General features: G+C 37.0%; 1 protein-coding gene across 1 annotated transcript; it reads right to left on the bottom strand.

The window, feature by feature from the left end:
• Window positions 1-3711: 3711 nt before the first annotated feature.
• Window positions 3712-19602, bottom strand: LOC137017214 (nuclear factor 7, ovary-like). The gene is made up of 6 exons (XM_067381222.1): window positions 18173-19602; window positions 17982-18077; window positions 17365-17595; window positions 17265-17287; window positions 10957-11075; window positions 3712-10776 (listed from the first exon to the last, which is right to left on the bottom strand). Exons 1-6 carry the CDS (start codon window positions 18335-18337, stop codon window positions 10292-10294), a joined length of 1119 nt encoding a protein of 372 aa, XP_067237323.1. The 5' UTR covers window positions 18338-19602; the 3' UTR covers window positions 3712-10291.
• Between the last annotated feature and the right edge of the window lie 5893 nt (window positions 19603-25495).

Raw genomic sequence — 25495 nt, forward strand, 5'->3', positions numbered from 1 at the left:
TGGGAATAGGAACCAGCCGAGAGTGAGGAGTCAGGGTGGCAGAGGGGTGCAGAAAACTGTTGAGGTAACTACAGTAGGTGTGTGTATATATATGCCTCCTCTTGAGCTGATTAGACATTTGAAGGTGCAGTTTGAACTTTGTTTATAAAACATCATTTGTCACTTGAAGTCTGCAATCTCTCGAGATGTAAGAGGCTGACAATTTGCTGAACAACATTTTTATTTTAAAATCTTTTTTAATGACATTTAAATTTTAAAATATTTATTTGAATATGCCAACATGATACCTTTTTCTACAATATTTCTATGAATAAATCACTGACAGAGACCTCTCCCCTATCAGCCAATCACTGGAAAGAAACAGTAGATAAGCCTATCAAATATCAGACTGATTATAGCTTTCATTACTATCATATTATTGCATTAACATATTCACATTTACTTTTATACAGATTTTAAAAGTATCTTATGGGACTTGTAATTTGTTTTTAAATGTATTGTAATTATAGTTTTGTTTCTTAGTATTACTTTTTATTACTTTTCTTTTTTGCAAAGCATCAGCTCCTTCCAGGAGCAATAAAGGCATATATTATCTTATCTTTTGGATCCAAAGTATCTACTAGATAGTGTATCATTATAGTTTCCCCAATGTCATGTGCTTTATTGGAATAAGGTCATATCTGTTCGATATATGTTATCATCTTGAAGGTCCCATGATTGGTTCATATGTATCTGTGTAATGCGAGTTCACATATTTAAGGATAAAGGTTCTGAGAAAGCCGTGGCTCGTGGATGTACATGATTATTTAACCACAGAGTATCAGTACTCGTCTAAACTAGAAACGCGATACTGCAGTGTGTGTGAGACCTGGGGTTTTATCTTACCACTAAGAGTTCTCCTAAATAGCAGTAAAAGTTCATAGGTAAGAGCTTTCTCATAAAACCTATTTACAAAGCTGCTGAGACCAACTTTTACTAAGGAATAGACAGAAGTCTTAAGCTAAGAGAAAGGGCGGGGTTGACCTCGTTGCTATGGATGATGTCAACACCGTTACTAACTCTGCCAACAGTGATTGGCTGATAGGGGATATTGTAGAAGGTGTTATCATGTTGCCATATTCAAATAAATAATTCAAAATAAAAATGTTGTCATTCATATAAAGATTTTAAAATGTAGGTTAAGTGTCACTTATTAAATTAGCATACATTCAGCTAATTGTCAGTCTCTTACATGTCTGCATCTTGGGAGAGATTGCAGAAGTCAAGCGACAAATTATGATTTATTAACAAAGTTCGGGTTGAGCACGTTCAAATGGTCTATCTAATCAGCTCAAGAGGAGGCATATATATATATATATATATATATATATATATATATATATATATATATATATATATATATATATATATATATATATATATATATATATATATAAATAGCCGACTCTACCTCAACAGTTTTCTGCATCCCTCCACCCAGACTCCTCACTCTCGGCTGGTTCTTATTCCTAGGATACAGGGGAGTACTCTGGGTTTGGGCTAAATTTCAAGCTCGGAGCCTGAAATACACTTATTTTACTCTTTTACTCTATTTGATCATTTGTAAGTGTGAACTCATGAAAACAACTGCCACAGGTAATCGGACATTATATTCTTATTTATTTATTTTCAAAGATTTATTTATGGTGTTTTTGCCAGTTTATTATGATAGGACAGTGAGTAGACAGAAAGTGAAGTGGGAGAGAGAAAGGATTAGGAAAGGTCCACGAGCCGGAACTCAAACTCTGCTCACCTGAGCTGCCCACAAGGCTGTCGGTGATGGCGATAGGATATTATTTTCAACTTGACCGTAGTGTTTTATTCTCCATCATTCAATGTATTTTTCCTATACATACATGAACATTTTATGTTATGTCATTGCAGATTAAAATCTGTAAATCAAAAAATATATTGCATTTATGAAGAAAGGTTCAGCACTCAAGGCTCTATCGCCTATTGCCTCAATGGTGTACAGTGTCTTTGGGTGGATTGCTGAGACAGATTGCCGGCAACAGCCATTTTATGATTGTTTGTGATTTGGTCTTGGTGACTTAGGGGTCCTCATCATGAGTACCTAGCAAGTTTTAATGCTAAAATGCTTTGTGAAAAACTCTTAGAGCAACAACGTAGGAGTACTAAATTTAGGACTGACACGCCCATTATTTTTTTTAGAGTTTCTCCTAAATTGGCAAGTGAAGGAGCTACTTTTAGCCTTAAGATGTTTTGTGAATACGGCCCCACTTTATCTGAATATTTTGTTGATTTTCACCATTGATGAGGTTTATATGATGACTGTAGATGTCTAAATGTGTCTCATCTCAGTCCAGGCACAAAAGATGGTGTATTTTTATTAAAAGACAATTTCTCTTTCCCTTATCACAGCACTTATACATTATAGTGATCTTTTTAACACAATGCTGCACAACAGTTCAATAACACCTGAACCTTTGAGTAAGTTAAAAAGTTACAAACTTTCAAAAATTTAATGATGCTCATTCAAATGTCAAACATTAAATTTCATCTAGCTCCTAAATCTGTGAAAAGTCAGGAGTAGTCAAGAGGACTTCTAAGTCACTAAGACCAAATCACAAACAATCCTAAAATGGCTGTTGGCAGCAATCCGCCTCAGCAATCCACCCAAGGACACCATATGCACTGAGGTAAATAGGTGATCCTCGGGTGCTGAAACTTATTTATCTATCATATCATATCATAATAAAAAAGCATGATCAATGTCTGATTACCTGTGAACTCATGAAAACAACTGCCACACTTACAAATGATAAAATATGCTAAACCAGTAAATAAGCATATTTGACATACTGTCCGATGAAAGGCTCAGAGTTTGTGGTTGAAGAGTTTCACACAGCAGCTCTCAGATGTACTGATCTTCTCTGAAAAAGAAAGCACTGGTTAAGAGTCCCAATAGAAGCCATCTTCTGTGATGACATTGCAGGATAAACTGAGGTCCGACCTGGTGCTGTAGAATTAGCAACTATATCAGTGTTTTAAAGGTGCAGTATCAAATGTCCCTTTCACTCTGTGGTCATAATCGCAGCTATTTCGGGCATCCATATTGAATGGGGGAATCCTGACATCTCAAAAACGTCTTGTTGAACTCACAATTAAATAACATATATTCAAATCAGCAACAAAATCTTACATGAACTGTCCCATAAATGTTGTTTTTTTATGCTCAAATACCAGTAAAACATTTTCAGGATTCCAGCCAATGTGCAGTCCTAAATGCGAGTCTCAGGTTTCTATGGAAAATTGGCTCTTTTATTTAGATGGCAGGACGTATTCCACTATATTGTGTGTTGCAGTTTCTCCCATTCATAAATAGTCCTTTATCACACTTCTGCATTTGAAAAGCTGAAGTTTCAAATAGTAGCGGAAAATGAAACTTCTGCTGCCACCTTTATCAATGGCTGTGCCCACAGCACAGTATTGTTGTGATTTAAGCACAGATACTTCTTCTAAAAACACCAAACTTAGTTTACTATCATTAATTGAATATTGTGAAACAAAGAAAATGGTGTCATGATTCTGACACATATTTTGTGATTTGAAGGGGAGTGCGCAAGCCATTTATTGTGTGCATAATACTCCAGAGTCTGATCACCTTTTATTTTATTACAGAACAGCAAGAATACAATAAAAACAACAGATCACATTAAAGGGCACCTATAATGCAAAAATCACTTTTACATGGTGTTTGAACAAGAAGCAAGATGACCACATAATTTATAACCATAATTAAACTAAACTATACCTGTTCTATCTCCATGCAGCATATATTTTCTTGCTCTGTAGGCATCATTGTCAGACTCTGGTTCAAACTGCTGACAGTTTCGGGCATTTTCAGTGCAAGAGATTGTCCTGTTAGTTTGTTGCATGAACTCCTGAAGCCCTGCCCACTTCTTGAAAGTGGGCCGGGAGCAGTAGCTCATTTTAAGGGACACACACAAAAACAGCTTGTTTTTGCTCACCACCCCCAAAAGTGGCAATTTTAACATGTTATAATAAATGATCGGTGGGGTATTTTGAGCTAAAACTTCACATACAAACTTATTTGACTTATTTTATATCTTGTAAAAAGGGGCATAATTGGTGCCCTTTTTAAGCATTACAATTAGACAAAGCTTAAAAGATGAATTACAACTAAAGTCTGTTTTGGGGGGATTAAAGGTTTGGGGGGAACTTTTGTATTAAACAATAATGTTCACTTTTTTCATGCACTTACTTTGCAATGCAACCATCAAAGTAAAGTTACATGGCCTTTGCAAAAAAAAAAAAAAAACACAAAAAAAAAACACTTATTGTTATATATGGTTTTATATATTTTATGTGGATGAATATGCAGGATGATTTTCACATTATTTCGAAGCAAAAATTCTAGGCTACAAGTTTCAGTACTCAAATGTCTTGTGGACTGGGTTTTGTGACCTTATTTCAGTGACTTAATTTTTTCAATCAATAACCATGCATACATGTCATTTTCTCCAAACATGTACATACATGTTGCACACATATTATTGTAGCCCAGATTGTGCTGAATATAGTGTAATGAGACTTTAGCTATTATTACATTTATAAGCAAATTAAAAAAATGTCAGGGCATGTCAAAACTTCTCCAGGGCCCCAAAACCCCCTCAGACTCCAAAGGGTTAAGGAATATTTCCAGACCATAGATGATTATTCAAAAAACTTGAGCAGTAACTTGAGCAGAGTGTAGCTCTTCATTAATCTCATGACTGCTAACACCGGCAGCGCTGACGATTGAGTCGCTCAGATAATGTTATACATTACAATGAAAGATGATGTATATGGTAGGGTTTCATTTAAGTCTAATTAAACAGTTTTAAATATTGACGTTTATTTTAATACAAATGGTGTCCGTCCATTGACAATAATGCAGGTGGAAATTAGTTTACACTACTAATCAGAGCTATTGTGACGACACTCGGACTGTGATAAAGGCCTAAGAGTGTGCCGTCTTTGTATATCTATAGTCTTATTGACAGCTATTGGTTGAAATGGGTACTGCAGTCCAAATTCAAAATATTTGGTAGTGGTCTTTCCCACCCCCTCTCCTCAGACGCTCATGCAGGTTGCCAGATTGAGGACACGCAATGAGAACGAGCACAATTGACAATGGAAGGCAACGAGCCTTACACTAAGTTGATTTAACCATGTTTTAATATGCCTGTGTTTATAGAGCTTTTTAGATGGATGTTGAGGCTTGGGTAGGCTGGGTAGAATCTGCAATATCTGAGCCAGTTTGTTTGCTGGTTTCCATGGCTGAAATAGTCTTTGCTACAATACACCGTGTTTTCTTCCAACTGGCAACCCAGGCTTTCAAAATACTATTGGGTAAATTGACAGTGGGTGGGATCACAGACAAAAACAAAAACAAACATTCTGACACGGAAGGCACAATTCAAAGCAGAATAGCATTGTTTTTCAGAGAAACAAGTACTAGAATTTAGCATGTTTCCTAAATCTCTGCAAACATATTATGGTATTTTTATGCTTTAGTACAGTCCAAAAACTTACAGCACCTTTAAATTCCACTCTAGAAATAAACAATACCTATATATAAGAACAGCAAATTCTCTCACGCAACAGGAATAGCAAAGGAAGTTCATTTTAAAACAGAACCGTTTACAATTCTGCAATATATACTCAACATAAAAAGCCATATCATTAGCTGATCAAAATGTACATTATTACACACGGGATAGAAAGAGACAGTTCTGGTGCTTCAGTACTTTGAGAATACACTTAAGGCTCAAATTTAAGGTTAATGACAGAATTAGAGAATATATTCAACTGTACACTTCCTTCTAAACAACAAAACACAAAAGCAGATACATGTTTAAAGCATTTCTTTCAACTGGAAAACTCAATGTTTCTGTGTAATAAAAAACATTAGTGCTCCATTTGAGACTACCATGGTAAAGGGGTAAGATGAACCCTACCATCCACATTTAATTTTTGTCTTGACTATAAGTGTCACTAAATCCCATTTACAGGTTGGATGATAAAATTTTACACATTTATTTACACATTTAGTACACATTTGCAACCACTATACACCAGATGTGAGCGGTGTGTCACTTTGCATCATAAACAAAAACTCATCGATTTTTTTTTAATGCCCGATGCCTATATATTAGAGCACAGGGTGGCCAATGGCGAACGTAAAGCCCATATGTGATGTCACACTATTTAATTTAAATATTAAAAACACTCGCCTAACAATTGCTGCAATGAAATTTATATTTTACATAATATTCACTAAATTAGAAATCATTTGAAAATAAATCAATATGCTTGAAAATGAATCAAATTTGATTTATACTTTAGATAGCATATTCTACTACTATTACAGTATTACTCACAAATAAAGAAAAAAAATGAATAAAAAGAAGTGAACACCGCAGGGTATTGGGGGGCAGTGCCCACCTATTCGTATGGTATGGTCATTCAGTGACCTTACTATTGAAAGAATAAAACCATTTCTGTAGCTTTGGTCAGTAGCTATGTTTTCCATCCACCTATTTTTATGTGCATTTTGGGATATCGCATAAAAACCTGCTGGATGGAAATGGCAAGATGTGCATAAATTCTAAAAATGCACATTAAGAATGTATGCACTTAATTAAGTCAGATACATTTATTATCCGTTAACAAAACATGCCCATAAACTATGATGGAAACACATTCACTGAATAAATTCCTCGATACGCAACAAAAAAAGTCTTTGCGACTTTGCGAGATGGAACGGCATAACTGGACTAGCCAGCGGACCGATCTTTTTGCACAGCATCTGAAACTGTCTTACATTACTGCTTTCCCAAACAGTAGGCATCTGCCTCTGAAAGCAAGATAACATGACCGCGTTTATTGCGTTCTGTCTGCTCGCTCTGAGGCACAAGTAATTTATTATATATGAAAATTATTATATACAGTGGCTTCTCCTACTATTCTTAGTGATATTTAGCGCCAGTTTATCAGAAAGTGACGATTTTGCTTTATCCACAAATGTTTTATGCAATATTTTCATTTTGCACAATAAGTTAAATTCATAACTTTGGATGGAAACAGCTATTGAAGTATTCTAAAACTAGTCATGGGGAGTCGACTCCAAAAGAGTCGATTCCTCAACTCTGAATGGCACTAGAGTTGGGGTGGATTCCAGCAAAGGGAGGGGAAAAAAAAAAATTCACAGACTTTTTATCCTACATGTAGCTTACTTTAGAAATAAATAACAGTCACAGTAACTTTAGTTTAAAATTATACTGTACATACCTCCGTGCCAGCTTTGTAGTTTAATTAAATGGTATATTAATGCCATATAAATATGGTTTTCCATCATTAACCTAATTTGTGTTCATAATGATTAAACTAATTATAAATCATTAAAAACTCACATAAAGAATAAACACATCAGCGTACATTTTTGCATTGGTTTTTGTATTGTATTAATTTGTAAATATCTTTAGACTCTCCTGTCCAAGCAGTTTAAGACAACGATCATGGCGTCAACACCCGACCATTATACTGAGATGAATTCATTAAAGACCACGCCCACTTTCTTTCTTGTTTATTTAATTCTGATATAATATTCGACCACTGCTGTTTCTCGTGACTTTTACCTGTGTAAAAATAGGTATCGCAACAACTAGAAAACGATGTTGATAGCTATTAAAAGTGATGAAAATGGGTCTAAATTGGAGTCACCTGAAAAGTGTGTTTTTATAAAGGGGATTTTAAGGCTCAGTGACAGAAAAAATAAATAGTGTAATAATGACTACATTATTGTACTATTCCTGACTGTTTTGATGTAAAGTAAATGAAGTCTAATCCATCTACTTCTACAGTAGGAATTAGAAGAGTCGACTCAACCTGGAATCGAACATTCCTAACCGAAGCTCAATAATATTTACAAAGGTAACTTTAAATAACAGTATCTTTTAACAGAAAATTCATATTTAACACATGAATGCATTCATTCCACAAAATGGAATTTTTATAAATGACTATTAAAAACATCCAAAACAGCACCTCTTGCATAGACCTGCCTCGTTAATTATTCAAATACAACAGCCAACGGCAAGTCTCCAGCAGCAGACATTTCATTATTTATATTTTTGTGTTAGAAGTAGCTGTGTTTTTGTCATACGAATTCCTTTACACAGTTGCTCATTGCGCACAATCTCAAAATTAAATGTTGGCGGTGATATGCAACATTTATCAAGCAAAGCGCCACGGATATAAGAAAGTGGTTTAACGAGTAAATTCTGACAAATAGAGTATGCTTTGCTTTTACTTTTTTTTTTTTATATATATATTTTTTTTTTTTTTTTTGGTGCAATTGAAGAGCTTTTGAAACTCTGGTTTACGAAGTATAATACAGTGACTTCTATGCTGTGTGGCGTATCATTTCAAAAAATGTGCCCGGTGCAGACACGTTGGATTATAATGAGCGTGATGCTCGTGTTAGCTCTAAAAAGTGTAAGCTACTCAATTGCCTGCTCTCATAACACATAGCAACACAGCTAAAAGTATTCCCAATATATTGGACCTTTTATTGAAAGTAGCCATTTACCTGTTGAGACATGCCTTCACAAGCACCTGTAAGAACTGTGTTTGTGTTGTTTTGAGTTGAGGGAGGCACAATGTGTAAAAAGGGCATTTGCAAAATATGCTGTATTTTTGTAATTCCGCTATGTGCCACTAGTGCCGCAGTAACTACATGCTTCACCTTTAAACAGCATCGGCTTAGGAAACTATCGAAATCAAAGACGACAAATAAACATCTTGGCAGGTGTCAATTTAAATGTAAGCCGAAAATATATATTTTTTTATTTAAGAATTAAAACTAAGTATAATATAATAAATAAAAGTAGCCTATTATAACTAAAATATAAGTAAAATATAATTATAATAAATAATAACATAAGTTGACTTTAACAAACACACAGACTATCGATTAATAACCTCAGATATTTACAATAGTCTACTTACAGTCTTTAAGTTTACAGTCTTTTACTGTCTTTTAACAGTTTATATGTTTTTGTAAAAAAATTAATTTCCCTATGGAGAAAATTAAATACTATGAAAATAGTTTCAGTTATGACTTTTTCCCCATTTGATTTAGGTTAGTTAGTTTTGCATCAAATACAACGTGACTTTTGGTGATCGATATCTGGCATTTTTCCGCCTGGGCGAGTGATTCACAGACAGCTTTCTCTGCGCATGAAATCCTCCATTTGCCAGCAAACCAATGAAAAAGCGGAACAGTGACGACGATACATAACAGAGCGTAGTCGCCAAAGCTGTTGTGGATCCGCTTACCCGAAAGCCTGCATAACTGGCAGATTTGAAGAAAATTACTGTGGCTTGGCAAATAAATGACTAACAGTTACATACATATTACCAATATTCTATCATATGAGCTTTATGGTATACCTCAAACAAGTGAATATTAATTAGCGAGTCCATGAATGGCTTGGCTATGCAGAACATTCTCAGTTTATATGGACTGCATGCCATTGGTGTATAGGCATAATGCAAATGAGTTTTGGTGTAGGTAATTCATTTATCTCAGTTGTTGTAGGCAGGACTCGCGTGTTTTGGTGTTCTGTTTTATCCTGCTCGGCTTCATTTAGAACAAAAATAAACTAAATATCTGGTCATATTGTGTCTGAAAAAGTTACTTGATATTAACTTCTTTGGCCAGATTTACTAAACGGGGCAAATTAGCGTAAAAGCGCAAAAAAAAAAAAAAAAACGGGAATGGGAGTGGAAAGTTCTGCACGTGATCTATCGCAAACCTTAGTAAATCACCTTGCATGATTCATTTAAATACTCTCCTCCCATATTTTTGTTTTTGTCTGAAAAGGAAACTCAAATAAATGCATATGCAATAAGGTAAGCTGCAAAAATAACCGTGCTGCCTTTTCAGCTCTTCACTGCGTGTCATTAGGAAATCCGGCCAGTAGTTGTTTTTTTTTTTTTTACCTCAAAAGAAGGTTTGCGCTGGCGCAAACTGTTAGTAAATCTGGCCCTTTGTTTATTGATCTGTTGTATAAAAGCAATATGACACACTCAGTGTTGCTGTAGTGCTGGATATCAGTCATGTGATCACCTGCAGCCCAATCACAGCTGTACTGATATTCAGATCAACAGCACTCTGACTCATGCGATATCGATCCAGTCCTACAGCCAGGTGTAATGTTTACTAACTATTTGATGGTAAGATCCTCAGAGGGAAAAAACTATAAAAGAACGGAGAGACCGTGTCAGTGAAGGTGGTTGTGAAAGAGTGTAGATATGTGTTAGATACAGGATCAGAAAATGACACCATTCCTCTGTCATAGTCCAGATCAACTCTCACACGCTCAAGATACTGTTTAACAAGAAAACCAGACTCTTCGATCAGTCCGTACTGCACGCTCCAGACATCAGTGTTAAAGAAATCACCTCCCTTCCTTTGATTTGATGCTGTAGTTATTCCAAGTCTCCAACGTGAACTCTTTTTAACCTCCACATCCCAGCAGTGTGTTCCTGAGTTAAATCCCTCTGAACCCAGAACACAGGGATAATAGTCAAATCTCTCTGGATTATCAGGAAGCAGTTGTTTGTTCCCACCCTGTTTCACTCTGGTCAGGTCATCAGACAGGATGAGACATGGGTGAGCCGTGTTTGGATCCAGAATCACGGGAGCTGATGAGACACAAACAACAGGTGCTTTTATTCTGATGTTCATTTAATGATCAAGAGTGAATTCATAATTTGTGTATGGTTATGAACACTTATCCTACTGATCAAACACATCAGTCATCAATAGATCTGTAAATATTCCCCCATGTGTGTGTGTGTAACAGCACAGATCTGCAGACTCACTGTCTTGGACGATGTCCTGCATCTTCTTCCAGACTCTGAACGGTAGGTTGCCTAAGTAATGTGGCACATGAATCAAAGCTCCAGAAGCCATCTGTGGATCCGGCTCTGAACTCTGGACACTGGAAGAACATTCATGAGTCAGAACTGCAGTGGCTTTGTGTCAGGGGGTTTAATTCAGGTTAAACTAAGCTGTAGTGATCCACAGAAACCAGGTTTTTCACTGTATTTTTACTGTCAAATCCCATGCATGTATTTGACTGACCCAAAAGTCTTATTTCTAGTAATTTACTGGACAGAGGTTTTAAAACAACAGGCAATTGACAAGCATTTATTGAGCATTTAAGGGGTCATGAATTGAGACATTTTCCTTTATCTTTTGACATATAAGAATTCACTGTACTATAAAAATATCCAGTAAGTTTCAGAACTCAAAAATGCCTTTTTAGTCAAACAGCTTTTTTTGAAACCAAGCTGACCAAACAATATGTTTTGGATTTTGTTGCATTATGACGTAATATCCTTTGCAGAAGTTGATCAACACCTACTTCTACAACACAGCTTTAGCCCTGCCCACCGATTCACACGTCATGTAGTAGTAAATAAGAAAGACAAATTTAGACAGTCAGTTCAGAATACAGCTGTATTCATTACTTCAAGAGACATTTTGGTTTTTGGATAACAGTCAGTTACCCAAGTATGATCTGTCTGCATCCGCATATAATGAATGTCCAAGAAAATTATGCATGTGATCTGGAGAAAGATTTTGCCAACGAAGTACGCCAGGTAAGGTTGTATACCGCTTCAGGGCTCATGGTCCATGGAGACCAGAGCTTTCAGGTGAATTTAAATGCTTTATTGTGCAGATATGTAACCACGTTCAAGATCAATGTCTCCAGTTACTGAATGTAACCTCGGATCCCTGAGATGAGGGAACAAAACATTGCATCAGAAGCTGATGCTATGGGGAAACTCCTTTCACTGAGACATAATGAAGCCTGATTGAATAACGAGAGACTGGCCCGCTCCCTATATAAAGCGACACTGCCTCAGAATCTTTCAACTGAAATGATCGTAAACTCGTGAAATATCTGAGTAATAGTAACTCGGCATGAACGCAATGTCTTGTTCCTTCATCTCAGAGAACCAAGATTCACATTCAGTAACCGGAGACGTTCCCTTTTGATTTTTGTTAACTTGACATTATGTCAAAAACTGATGCTATGTGGAATGTATAAAATCTTGCTGTGATACTGTGAAGGGTTGCTTAGTGCAAGTGAAGCTAATGGCCCATAGTGACACTATTTCACTATTTAAATTGCATAAGCAACAACATGTACCGAACAGTGTCCCCCCCGGAATGATTACATCCCCTCAGTTGAGTCCTACTGGACCTAGATAAACACTGTCATGACGGGATCAGAACGGGTAGTTGATATTCAGGTGAACATTACATTGAGTTGAAATAAGTCATGCGGACAGACATACTTGGGCTATAGAAGCCACGTTGAAGGTTGAGTAAGCAATATGGTTCGACAGGTGTTTCATAAATAGGAAGACACCTCGCTGGCTAGAAATGATTTATATAGTCAGCTCATTCCTTAGAAATAACGGCTTCACTGGCTTACACCATGTCTAGACCACAACAGCTAAAAGCTGTCTACACTGAACGCGACAAACTGACTGTTGCAAAGCACTTGTACTACCGTCAGAAATAGAACGGGGGATCAGTTTACTGTCGGAAATTTGTTGCGTCACATCCAGTGTAGACAATTTCACTCATTATAATGGGTTCTACTGTCTTTTGACACGTCACGTCTGGTGTAGACACGATGTTAAGCAGTGGAGCCTATCGGACCTAGTTGAGCACTGCTGTAAAGGCTCAGCTATGAGTCCTTTGAGTGCTCTTTGAAGTAAAAAGAGCAATAAGAAAACAAAAAGAGTTTGTTTTCAGGAAAGGGAAGCAATTTTAATAATCTATAATCATACACACTGTTCATAATTAGCAGAGGATCATTAGGATTTTGTCCTGCACAAACTAGATCTCTTGTACTGACAGGAACCGGGAAGCTATCAAGGAAAAATCCAGACTATAAGATCTGGCTAAAGTATTCAGCGAAGCCCATCCAGCTGCTAAACAAATTTCCGCGATAGACATTCCAGTTACCCATGCCCATTTGAGAGTTAAAAGAGAATTTTGTTAGAAGAGAAGAAGTTTGTGTGGTTTTAAAACTTTATTGCACTTGACAGCGAAACAGTTAACACACATTGACTTCTTGCACTCTCATCGCCCGCAACAGGCAGGGGGGGTGAGAGGCACATCCAAATGCACATTTTTCCTTCCGGAGCAGTCAGGAATGAAACTGGATCTCCTGGGCTTTTCTCCCTGAAGGGTGGGGACCTTAGTGCTCTGGGAATGGATGCAGCTTTGTCCACAAGTACTTGGGACACACCGAAGGTTCTGGCTCTTTCAGCGGGACAGGCGAGGTCAGTGTTGCCAAGTCCATGTTTTTTTTCCCATGGAATTGGTCTACTTTACTTTAAGACTGTTGCAGCAGGTTGTTTTTCATGTCCTTGGGTTGATGTGACCCCAAATAACATGAAATTTAGCCCCTGGAATGAGAATTTTACCAGGGGAATCCCACCAAATTTTACCCCCCACAATACATTTTTTTTCCAGGGATCCCCCTGAAACACGATTGGGCTAGTTTTGAGTAGCAATTGGGTGATTTTATTGTGAAAACCTGGCAACCCTAGATGAGGTGACTGGAAGATGTCTAGTTGAGGAACGCTGCACAGAAGAAGAGCCAGAATGCAAGGTAGAGGGTGCTCTGGCTCATTTCGGCATAAAGTGGCTCATTACTTTTGACTGCTTCTGAACCTCAGTAATCAAGTGAGAAGACCTCTGAGAAGGACTCAACTGAGCTGCCAAAGAGTCCAGTTGGGTTAACTGGAGCATCAGCAAGACCACTTTCTCTGAGTCCTTGAGGTCTGTGAGGGTCAGCCACATGTCCTAAAATGAAAAAGCTTCCCATAGTGTGGCCAATAGACTGGGCCTTCATTTTGGGGCATCACCTCTGGGAAAAATGGAGCAGGTCTCTGATGGCCAGCTCTCTGACAGCTTGACTTAAGAAACCAAGAAATGTAGCACCAGGAGAGTTTCGCTATGATGCATCACAGAGTCCTCTGTAGAGCCTTTTGTGGCCAAAGCAGACAATGGCATAGTGTTGTCTCACTTCTCATTCGGTGCTCCGAAAAAGACTAGGCTGCGGGCTCCTAAGGAGGGGAGGGAACTAATTCTAGTGAACGAAACCGAAGAAGAGGCTGGCTCAACATAGTGGGCGGGACACAGGCACTGAGCCGGCATGAGCTCGCCAACTGGAATCATCAAATTCCATCTCAGGATGCCGCTGCTTATTTTTCTCCAGCTAAGAGGAGAAGGCAAAATGAAGCTGTGGCAAGATGCCAGCAAAGGCATCGCCAATAACAAGTGATATCCTGAGGTGGACAGTCCTGAGGCTCATGGCTTCACAGTGAGGTCAAGTCGGGCCCTCAAGAGCAGCTTCGGGAGAAGATGCATCTGTAATAGCCGTCCATACTCAATAGGTCACGAACAAGCCCTGCAGGGCTTGGTGGCTTTTTCCATGTCTTTGCTGGAAAGCAAAAAGTGACCGGCACAGAATTGTCAACCGTTGAAAGAGTTGAATCACAGTGAGGCTTCTTGAAGACGTCCTCATGAATGAGGAAAGCAATTTCTATTTCATGCTCCTAAATGCCACTGGCCATTGCCAGTGCAATGCCGTTATTCAATCAGGATTCAGTGCGTCTTGGTGAAAGGTAGATCATTCTGAAAGTAGATAATTCAACATACTGAATAAGTCTACTATTTCAGAAGCTCAGTTTTTTTTTAGCACAGGACTTATTACATGGTGCTTAAGATTTCCACCTACAGGCTGAATGGTAAACTGTAATAGTTTTTAGGGGCTTTCGCACCGGAGGAACCTTTTCATAGTCCATAGAACTAATGGCGGAAGTACCCGCTTTTTGGCATGTTCGCACTGCAGGAACTGGGAATGATTTTAGTTCTAGGAACGTGTTTTAGGGGAACTAAATTAGCTCCTACTTCAGATTAGGGTCTAACCCAGCACAATAGGAACTATCAGTGATGTAAGTGTATGCTGATTGGCCAAACACACGCAAAACACCAGCACCAGCCATTTTTAAAAAAAGCTGTGTACACACACAGATTGTAGCCTTTATATTAACTCCACAAACTAACTCTACTAACATGGAAAACAATTATAGATGGACCTCTCAAACTTTACGCTGAGAAAATCCAACACGACTTTGAAGGGACCAAGCGAAACATGACAAACACGACATTGGGCATCAACCACATGACAAACGCTAATACGTTTTCATATACGGTTTACTGTCTTTGTATAAGAGTCATATCTAATAACATATTAGTCAGGACTGTTAAACAAATTGCTCCAATCACATTCTCCTATTAGACACGGGACACATTTACGTGCCATTACGGTAAGTATGCTCAAACTGCTCGCAACCCTCCCTTCCTCCCCATTATAAGCACGAGCATATTACTGTGCACCTTCTGGTTGTCATCTTATTTTGTTTCAGATCACTAAGGCTTTCAAGTCCTGGCTGGCATGGACCTCACTGCTGAGAGACACTCATCCTCATAACCAAGCTACAGTACAGATGTCCCACTTAGTGCTGGGCGATATATCGCATGCGATTGTCATGCGCATTTCGTCAGTAAAGCCAGTATCCTGATTACCGCTAAATCGCCATCACCTGCTTTCAAATGGAGCGGCATTTAATGACAGAACCGTATATCATTGACAAGCCATGCAATATCGCGTTCATATCGCAGATGAATTGCCTTCGATAATGAACGCGATATTGCATGGCTTGTCAGTAAACTACGGCTCTGTCTATTAAATGTCACTCCATTTGAAAGCAGGTGATGGCGATTTAGCGGTAATCAGGGAACCGGCTTTACTGACGAAATGCGCATGACAATCGCATGCGATATATCGCCCATCCCTAGTCCCACTGCCATATCTACACGATTATTATGTTTGCTTTTAAAGACATTACTAAGTGTCTTAATTGTCTATGCATTTCCAAGCTGATGGTTCCGGGGGGTTAACGTGAAAGTTGAATTGTAAGTTCAATTAATTTTGGAGCAAGAACCCCTATAAGGAACCATACTGCCAAAGATAAATTGTGTTCAATAAACTCAAGTAACTTGCCGAAGTGGTCCTGTCTGAACTATATCGTATGATATAGATATGAGACAAAAACTCATACAGGGGAATTTTTGCCTGAATATCTTGAATTTTAGGGACATTTAACTGCATTTATAGGCTACATCACACAGTGAGTTGTTGTCCTGCATCATGTTAATCCCCATCAACAGTATGAAATGTCAGATGACCTACACTGCCCTCCAAGATTGGAAACACCCTAGAAAAGTGGGGTTTTGGACAACATTGCCATGAATCCTTTTTAATTTGTGATAATTTTGCACTGATAAGGGACAACACAAACTATGAAAACATATTTTATTATATAAACAGTTTATACATAGAAAAAAAACTTAAATTTTCGATTCATCAAAATATCCACCATTAGCAGCTATCTTACCTAAACTGGGTTCTGATTGGTTCATTGTATTCTAAACTTAATTGGCAAATCAATTGTTGAAACTATTAAGGTGTGCTGACCCAAAAAATTTTTTACAAACCTGGGCCAAGTTTAAACCAGTAACCAGCATCACAGCTGGCACAGCTTTGACATGTGATTATTGCCATTATTATATAATCAAAATGAAAATTATTATTGCTGGTCTTCAGTGATAATGTAAAGTTACTGTAATGTATTTGCACCAAAAATTGATAAGGATTTATGCTGATATCGTCCAAAACCACACTTTGCCAGGGGTGTTTCCAAACTTTTGGAGGGCAGTGCATGTAGGTTTAAGGCGGGTGTGTTAAAAGTGTTAAATTTGAACACGTTATTTTTTTCCGTAACTAATTAATTAAATTAAAGAGTTAAGTAATTAATCAACAACCCTATTATTGATTGATAATTATTATATGTTTATGCATTTTTGAAAATGTTTGGTTATACAGATGTTTAGTTATTAAAATTTTATTTTTGACAACTAAACTGATGTGAGAATTTAGAGTACAACTGACTACAATTAATGAATATGACAGGAGAAAACACTGAATAAATTTACAGGATATTTGAGAGACCAGAGACACCAGAAGATCACTCACCTTTCCATTGGGACTGGAAACTTCTGCAGAACAAACACACAAATTATCATCAAGAACTCAATCAACCATCAATCAATCAATCAATGACCTGAAATCAGACCTTCAGAAAGCAGATGTCATTGGCTGTCATCATCTCCTCCATGTCTTTGATTGTGTGTGAAAGAGCTGAGATGTGTCTGTTCATTTCCTCAAGCTTCTCCTGCATCATTTGGTTCTTCTGCTCCTCTTCCTCCCTCAGTGCAGTGATTGTAGCTTCTTCTTCATCTCTGAGAAATCGATGAAGCTTCTTAAACTCTTGTTTAATCTGCCGCTCTGTGCGCTCAGCTTGAGACTGAAATCAAATCACATCCACTTCAATCATCAGCACATCACATCACCACCACCAGCCAAACGTCTGGACACAATCAATTTATTTTTTGCATGATCTTTTGATCTTAAGGGTTTGAATGTCTTTACAAACCATGAAGATGTTTAAGAGACCATCCAGAGTTAGCAGAGCTGTTATCAAGGCAAAGGGTGGTGACTTAGAAGATAAAATATGATTTTGACTTTTTTTTTTTTTGTGCTCACTACATCTTTTCCATTTGTATTATTTCATAATTTTGATGACTATTATTCTATAATGCGAATAGTCATAATAAAGAAAGAGTATGCTTGTTCAAAGTGTACTTTGTGTTGGGATTGTTAAATATTTAACTCTTGATTCTGTTTCCTCACCTTGATGTGCTGAACTGTTTCCACACACTTTTCTTTAATGTTTTCGCTGTGTTTAAGCTTCCTTCGTGAGGATTTCAGTGCTGTACTGAGCTCCTTCTAAAAGTCAACAAAACAAAACATTATAGAATACACTGATATGTTCATATATGTTGAGTAAAATGATAGAGAATCAAGAGAGACATTTGTCCTACCTTGTAAGATGGAACCACTTCACTGATGGGTCTGAATGTGTGATTGTCGTGTTGTTGTGAATCTCTGCACACTAAACACACAGGCTGTTTATCCTCCAGACAGAAGAAATCGAGTTTCTCATTGTGTAAATCGCAAGATAGTTCTTCTACAGACCGTGGATCCATTTTCTCTATAAGAGCTAACGTTACAGCAGTCTAACCTTTACTTTCACTTCCTGGTTATGTTTTCAAAAAATAAACCACCACGAGAATCACAAAGATGTGCTGTCGGTTCAGAAACAACCTTTTTAATAAATGTATCCCCTTTTTAATAAATCCTTCTTGTTTTCTTTGTTCTTCGTGATCGCTGATTCCTATTTTCTGTTTTTGTCGAGACAATGCGGAGATAGTCACAATGACAGAAAGGAGTGAAATAAGACAGTCACGTCCGGTGTTACAGTAAATTCGGCTCCTGAAATATTTGGTTCCACTGGTGGCGCATGAGTATATCCATGAATTTTCCCTGTTGTGGGCGTGCCAACGTGCAAATCAATGGAACTGAAAATATTAGTGCCATCGCAACTTGTTTAATGGATTATTTCGAATGGTAATACGCTTCATTGTGTTTGTGTTATGATAAATCATCTGAGCTGTTTTTGTATGGAAGCTTGTTTCCACAACGGAATAAAAAAAGATTATTGCGATTTTTCCCTCACAATTCTGACCCAAATTCTCAGAATTGTTAGAACTATCCAGCTATCCAGGCAGGATCCAGTTCTGAGGGGAAAAAAAAGTCAGCACACAATTCTGACATTTTCTTACAAATGCAAGTTTAGATCTCTCAATTCTGACTTTATAACTCGCAATTATGTGAAAAAATAAATAAATAAAATGTCATCAGAACAAAGCATATCAATAATCAATTAACGTTACACTGCATTATGACTATAATATTACATTTTTCATGTTGGCTAGTAAATTGTGCACTTACTATGACTTGATAATGCTACATATCATAAAGTTCCGATAAAAAGGAAAACATTTGTCGTTTGGTGTTATACTGCCTAAATAAGAAATAAACTAGGTTGAATCACAGCAGGGTTAGGCCAGAGTTTGTGGAGGTTATTTCAGTCAATGTTGTCAACACTTAAGTTATCACCGAATGACAACTAGCTAGCTAGCTAGCTAGCAGGTATTGAAATGAGCCTCACAAGTTTTTTTCTTTTTTTTTTTAAGGGTCAAACACATCAAAGAAATTAAATTGTAATAGACTGCACTAATAGGTGCTCACATTTGCTCTGCTGTAAATACCTATGCCAGCAAAACAGCTGAGACGATTTTGTAGACTATTAATTGCTTTGAAAATGTGAACAAATGCAGTTGAACATTAAAACTTTATTACCTTATCGAAATAAATCCATTAAACAAGTTGCGATTTGAGGAGCAAGTTCCATTCCTTTGCGCGTTGTCTAAAAGGACACGCCCACAACAGGGGAAGTTCATGAATATTCATACCTGCGCCACCCAGTGGTACCAAATAATATCTCAGGAACCGAATATATTGTAACACCGGGTATGTGTTGTAAGAGGTTTGAGTTCACCTTGACTACGAAAATCATTCAGTATGGTATTGCCACAGTGCTTTTTTTGTCAGCATTATCTGGCCAAACATTATTTGTTATGAAAATAAATCAGCTATTATGATTTATGTTGATGTTCAAGACGTTCAAACATGGTCATCTATTGGATATCCACCTCAAGTTTTAAATCAGTTGTATAATTTCACCACTAGATGTCAGTAAAGCCGCACTGAAATCTCTACTGCGCACAAAACTTGGGCAATAAATGAAATGGTCCTGTGTAGCCGACTGTAGGTTCTGTTACATCAATTGATTTATTAAGACGCAACATATAGAGCGTTTTATGAAGGGGAGACAATGTTGTCTGTGACAACATGCCCCTATAGGGTCGACACGTGTTCAGTATGGGAATTAAGCTGTCCATTAGCTTTCAGAAATATTCACTGGAATATATAGTGGGACAAAGCCACAAGACGAATTCTTTGTGTGTAAACATAATAAAGCTCTCTATTTGTAATTTATTTACATACACACTATATGTACCATTGAATTCAGGTGTTCCAGTCACTTCCATGGCCACATGTGTATAAAATCAAGCATCTAGGCATGCAGACTGCTTCTACTAACATTTGTGAAAGAATGGGTCGCTCTCAGGAGCTCAGTGAATTCAAGCTTGGTACCGTGATAGGTTGCCACCTGTGCAGTAAGTTCATTTGTGAAATTTCCTCACTACTAAATATTCCACTGTCAACTGTTAGTGGTATCATAACAAAGTGGAAGCAATTGGGAACAACAGCAACTCAGCCACAAAGTGGCAGGCCACGTAAAATCACAGAGCGGGTCAGCGCATACTGAGGCGCACAATGCACAGAAGTCATCCTGACTTCAACCCGATAGAACACCTTTGGGATGAATTAGAGCGGATACTGTGAGCCAGGCCTTCTTGCCAACATCACTGCCTGACCTCACAAATGTGCTTCTAGAAGAATGGTCAAAAATTCCCATAAACACACTCCTAAACCTTGTGGAAAGCCTTCCCAGAAGAGTTGAGGCTGTTATAGCTGCAAAGGGTGGGCCAACTCCATATTAAACCCTATGGATTAAGAATGGGATGTCATTAAAGTTCATGTGCACATAAAGGCAGGCGTCCCAAAACCTTTGGCAATATAGTGTGTAACTAGAGAGTCAAAGGTCCATCCTAATATTTCCCTTGATGTTAATTTTTGAGGCATTTATTCATTTTAGTCTGTAGGCCTACGTTTTTAAATGCATGAAATCAGTGAGCAGCAGAAGTCTGACAGTGAGGGACTGTGACAGCGCCTCCAGCGTGTGTTTATGGAGATGTTTGCAAACTCTTGCTTATTGTCCGTTATGGTCTGTAAGTCTCAGTGTAACGGCATGCGTGTATCTGCAGGGCCTGATTCATTGAGATCGATGCTGTTTCCGCCTCTCTTAGGTAAATGGTTGCCTAGACGACGGACAGGTGCATTCCATCTTAACAGTCCTGAGGGGGAAGCAGGAAGACAAATGCTCTCCTTTACTTCCCCATCGCCCTGGAAACACTGGAACTCACCTGACTGGAAGTCCAGTTTGACTCGCTGGAATTCTCTCAGTGAAGATTCCAGTTCACACACGTATGAACTGAATGTGAATTAAAACATTATCTGTAAGATATTTACTAAAAAAATGATTTACTATTTATAGACAATATACAGACAAAATAAACTCCACCAAATGCTGAAGTAGACAAGTTTATTTATGTAATAATAATGATGAAGGTCATATTAATGGTTTAGTAATAAATATGATGCCATAATAATGATGATAATAATGTCAGAATAACAAACAGAATTTTCATCTGAGGCTTGTAGCGATAGAAGAAGAGAAAGAAAACACAAACTGATACCATCACAGATCTGTAGGGCTTCAGAGAGACATTTTTATCTTTCAGTATTTCAACTTTAAACCTTTTTTCAAAGATATTTTATCATTTGAATGCTTACAAAAATGAGAAAGAGATAGATTTTAAAAATCCTTACAAATAAACCTTATTGTTTTAGACACTGTGTGCTAGAAATACGCATTTCATTGGTGATGGGGAAAGTAGCTACTGTACGTTCTTTTAAAGGGTTAGTTCACCCAAAAATGAAAATGATGTCATTAATTACTCACCCTCATGTCGTTCTAAATCCGTAAGGCCTTCATTCATCTTCAGAACACAAATTAAGATATTTTTGATGAAATCCGATGGCTCGGTGAGGCCTGCATTCAAAGCAATGACATTTCCTCTCTCAAGATCCATTAATGTACTAAAAACATATTTAAATCAGTTCATGTGAGTACAGTGGTTCAATATTATTATAAAGTGACGAGAATACTTTTTGTGTGAAAAAAACAACAACTAAATAATGACTTTTCAACAATATAGTGATGGGCCAATTTCAAAACACATGCTTCAGAGCTTTACGAATCCAATCAGTGGAATTCCCAAATGATCACCTTTGAAGAGACCCCCTACTAAAATTTAACATAACTATATCTTCATGTATTGAATTATAAAGACGTTTCCAGAATTTGCTGCTCTACTACATACAACTAGAAAGGAAATTATTAAAACATTATCTGTAAGATATTTACTAAAAAAATGATTTACTATTTATAGACAATATACAGACAAAATAAACTCCACCAAATGCTGAAGTAGACAAGTTTATTTATGTAATAATAATGATGAAGGTCATATTAATGGTTTAGTAATAAATATGATGCCATAATAATGATGATAATAATGTCAGAATAACAAACAGAATTTTCATCTGAGGCTTGTAGCGATAGAAGAAGAGAAAGAAAACACAAACTGATACCATCACAGATCTGTAGGGCTTCAGAGAGACATTTTTATCTTTCAGTATTTCAACTTTAAACCTTTTTTCAAAGATATTTTATCATTTGAATGCTTACAAAAATGAGAAAGAGATAGATTTTAAAAATCCTTACAAATAAACCTTATTGTTTTAGAACAAAATACAAGATTTTGCTGGGGTGGAGCAGAGGTATGAGGAGAGGGGGCTGATATTTACAGCACAGCAGAGATAGAAAAACAACCGTTTACCACGGTAAAACCAAACAGATGCTCTCTCATTCACTTCGCGCACACACACACACACACACACACACACACACACACACACACACACACAGTTATTCTCTTTCTTCCTTCACCCTGGGTCAGACCTTTTAATATAATACACGTATAAGGTGAAGTGATATCTGATGTAAATATTATGAGTGTAGATGCTTCAGAATTACAATATATGATCTATGAAAAGTATGTGAGCTTTCCAGTTTAACCAGTTTAAGCAAATCCAAATGGAATCTTTATTTTTTAATGCTGATTTTAAAGGGGTAATCTGTGGAATTCTGTGGAATGCATTTAAATACGTCAAAATGTGGAAAGCATCATCAAAAGAATAGAGGAGTTTAAAAAACAAAAACAGAAATAGGATGGAGATGTGTAGAACTTTATGACTGATCCAATCATGGTTATTAAACGCAAACTAAAACCATAAAATATTTTTGTTACTTGAAATGAAATAAGTGTTAACTGAAACAAGTATGTACAAAGCACAAACATACATACATATATATATATATGACAAAAACAATAAAATTAGTCAACTTTTATTAAAAATTAAATATAGTAAGTAAACTTTCCAAAATATTGATGAAAAACTATAATGTGAAATAAAGAAAAAAAAATAAATATTTGCTTACCTGCATGTCATTTGACCATTAACCAACAAGGGAGAACCGTGAATGTGAATATGTTGTTAAATTATGAAATATTAACTTGGGTGTTCAAGTAAATATTTTAGGTCAAAGGGATTTGACCGGCAAAAAAAAAAAAAAAAAAAAAAAAAGTGGAATCCATGATCTAAACTGTTTATTAATAAGTAAATGGAAATGCCTTAAACTGTTCTTTTAACAGATGAAAGTCATAAAACCACATCAGAACACATTAATCTGATTTTACTTTACATATAAAAAAACTAAAAACTGTAAAGATTTGACTAAAAACGCTGTATTATTCATGCCAGGCCAGTAGATGGCGATGTCACTTTGAATATAAACACTATAGACTACATCCTAGACTGAACACGTAATACGTATTATTTCACAAATTCGTTTTCACCAATTCGTGTTTTTGTAGTTTCGTAGACGATAACTGTAAAGTTTTCAAAAACTTCCACTTTGAAACCTGTTTTCAAGTGTTTGCATTTTCAGACCCCCAAAACGCTGTCGTCATGTAAATGAACAGCATAAAAAGTTCTCTGTTTTTAGCTGAAAATGGTGTCATGTAAACGGTCCCTTAATTCAACTCTAAACATCCCAACGGTTTCCTGTAGCTGCAAATAGAATTAGCTTAATATAAAAACAATGTTTGTCAATGTGTAAACATAACTGTACCAGAGGGTACAAGCTGAATGATAAAGCATGATTTAATTATGACTGGATTAAAATGGAAAAAAAAATCCACATCGCACACACACTCACAAACACACACACAGCCCCTGCTCTCAACCCCCGTCAGCCCGATAATAAATGTGTTATGTACGTACAAATACAACTACTGTTACACTCTTCACATATATGAATACATTCTTGAAAACATGTGGAAAGGGAAAATATGCTTTAAAAATTCCAGCCATTTCCCCAAATAAAATTCTCTGTTCGTTACACCCCCCTCCCCCCCTACCTGCAGGTGTATCAAACCCTCAGAAATACTTCATACAGCTGACAAAATATACCAAAGAACAGGTTAACAGTCACTGTTTGTGTAAAACATCATTTAAAGGAAGCATTTAATGTAGGCGTAGATAAACATGTGGATATATTTGTCATATAGCACTATGATAATTCAATGAATAATACTTTTCTTTTCTCTCTCTCTCTCTCTTTTTTTTCTTTTAAAGTTAAATACTAGATGCATCCGCGGTTCGGTTCATTTTGGCTGGAAGTTTGTCCCCTGGTTTAAGAGTAAACATCGTAATCTCACGCTTCAGTCTGGTGAGTTTCATAGACCGGAAATCACTGATCATCGTCTCTCCCGGCACAGGATCCAAACGGTGGGAACGTTTGTTTGGACGGAGCGTCACTTTTTGTATTAATGCACAACCATTGTTTTGCATAAGCTGTTGCATAAATATTATAAATGATTTACACAGCAATTCATTCTGCTCATGATAAATGTGGTCCTATTGTGGTAAATATAGAAACTCATCCAGAAATCTACAACTCACTGAAACGCATTGAAATAAGTGCAAATAAAAGGCATAAAATAAATGTGAATTAAAGGCAAATAAAATGCATCATGATTAGGGGTGTAACGGTACATGTATTCGTCCCAAACCATCACGGTACAGACGTCACGGTTCAGTTCGGTCAGACGATGAATACAGTCAGTCACAGGCGATCCACACTACAATCCAGAAGGGGGCGCTCATGGTAATGCAACGCTGTTTGCTAACCTCCAAAACAGGAAAAAGTGCAGAAGAAGAGGAGACGGTCTAGATATTCGTGTAATTTCTCAACCTGTGTTTCAACTGCAGAAAGACATCAATAAAACAGCTTGAGAATAATATCTCACGTTTACCTCAGGCAAGTCATTTAGTGTCCACAGCATGTTAGATCACTAGAGGAATTAACTCTAGAGGAAGCATTTCACTAAATATACGCACTATATTAGCTTATATATTCATTATAT

This window comes from Chanodichthys erythropterus, chromosome 3 (assembly GCF_024489055.1).
Source record: "Chanodichthys erythropterus isolate Z2021 chromosome 3, ASM2448905v1, whole genome shotgun sequence".
NCBI classification, from domain to species: Eukaryota; Metazoa; Chordata; class Actinopteri; order Cypriniformes; family Xenocyprididae; genus Chanodichthys; species Chanodichthys erythropterus.

Excerpts from the sequence above, each read along its gene's own strand:
- LOC137017214 (XM_067381222.1), bottom strand. The coding sequence starts at position 18,337 with ATGGATCCACGGTCTGTAGAAGAACTATCTTGCGATTTACACAATGAG. Across the intron at positions 17,596-17,981 it reads AAACAGTTCAGCACATCAAG|TCTCAAGCTGAGCGCACAGA; the intron begins GTGAGGAAACAG and ends ATTTGATTTCAG. Across the intron at positions 17,288-17,364 it reads ATGACATCTGCTTTCTGAAG|AAGTTTCCAGTCCCAATGGA; the intron begins GTCTGATTTCAG and ends TTTGTTCTGCAG.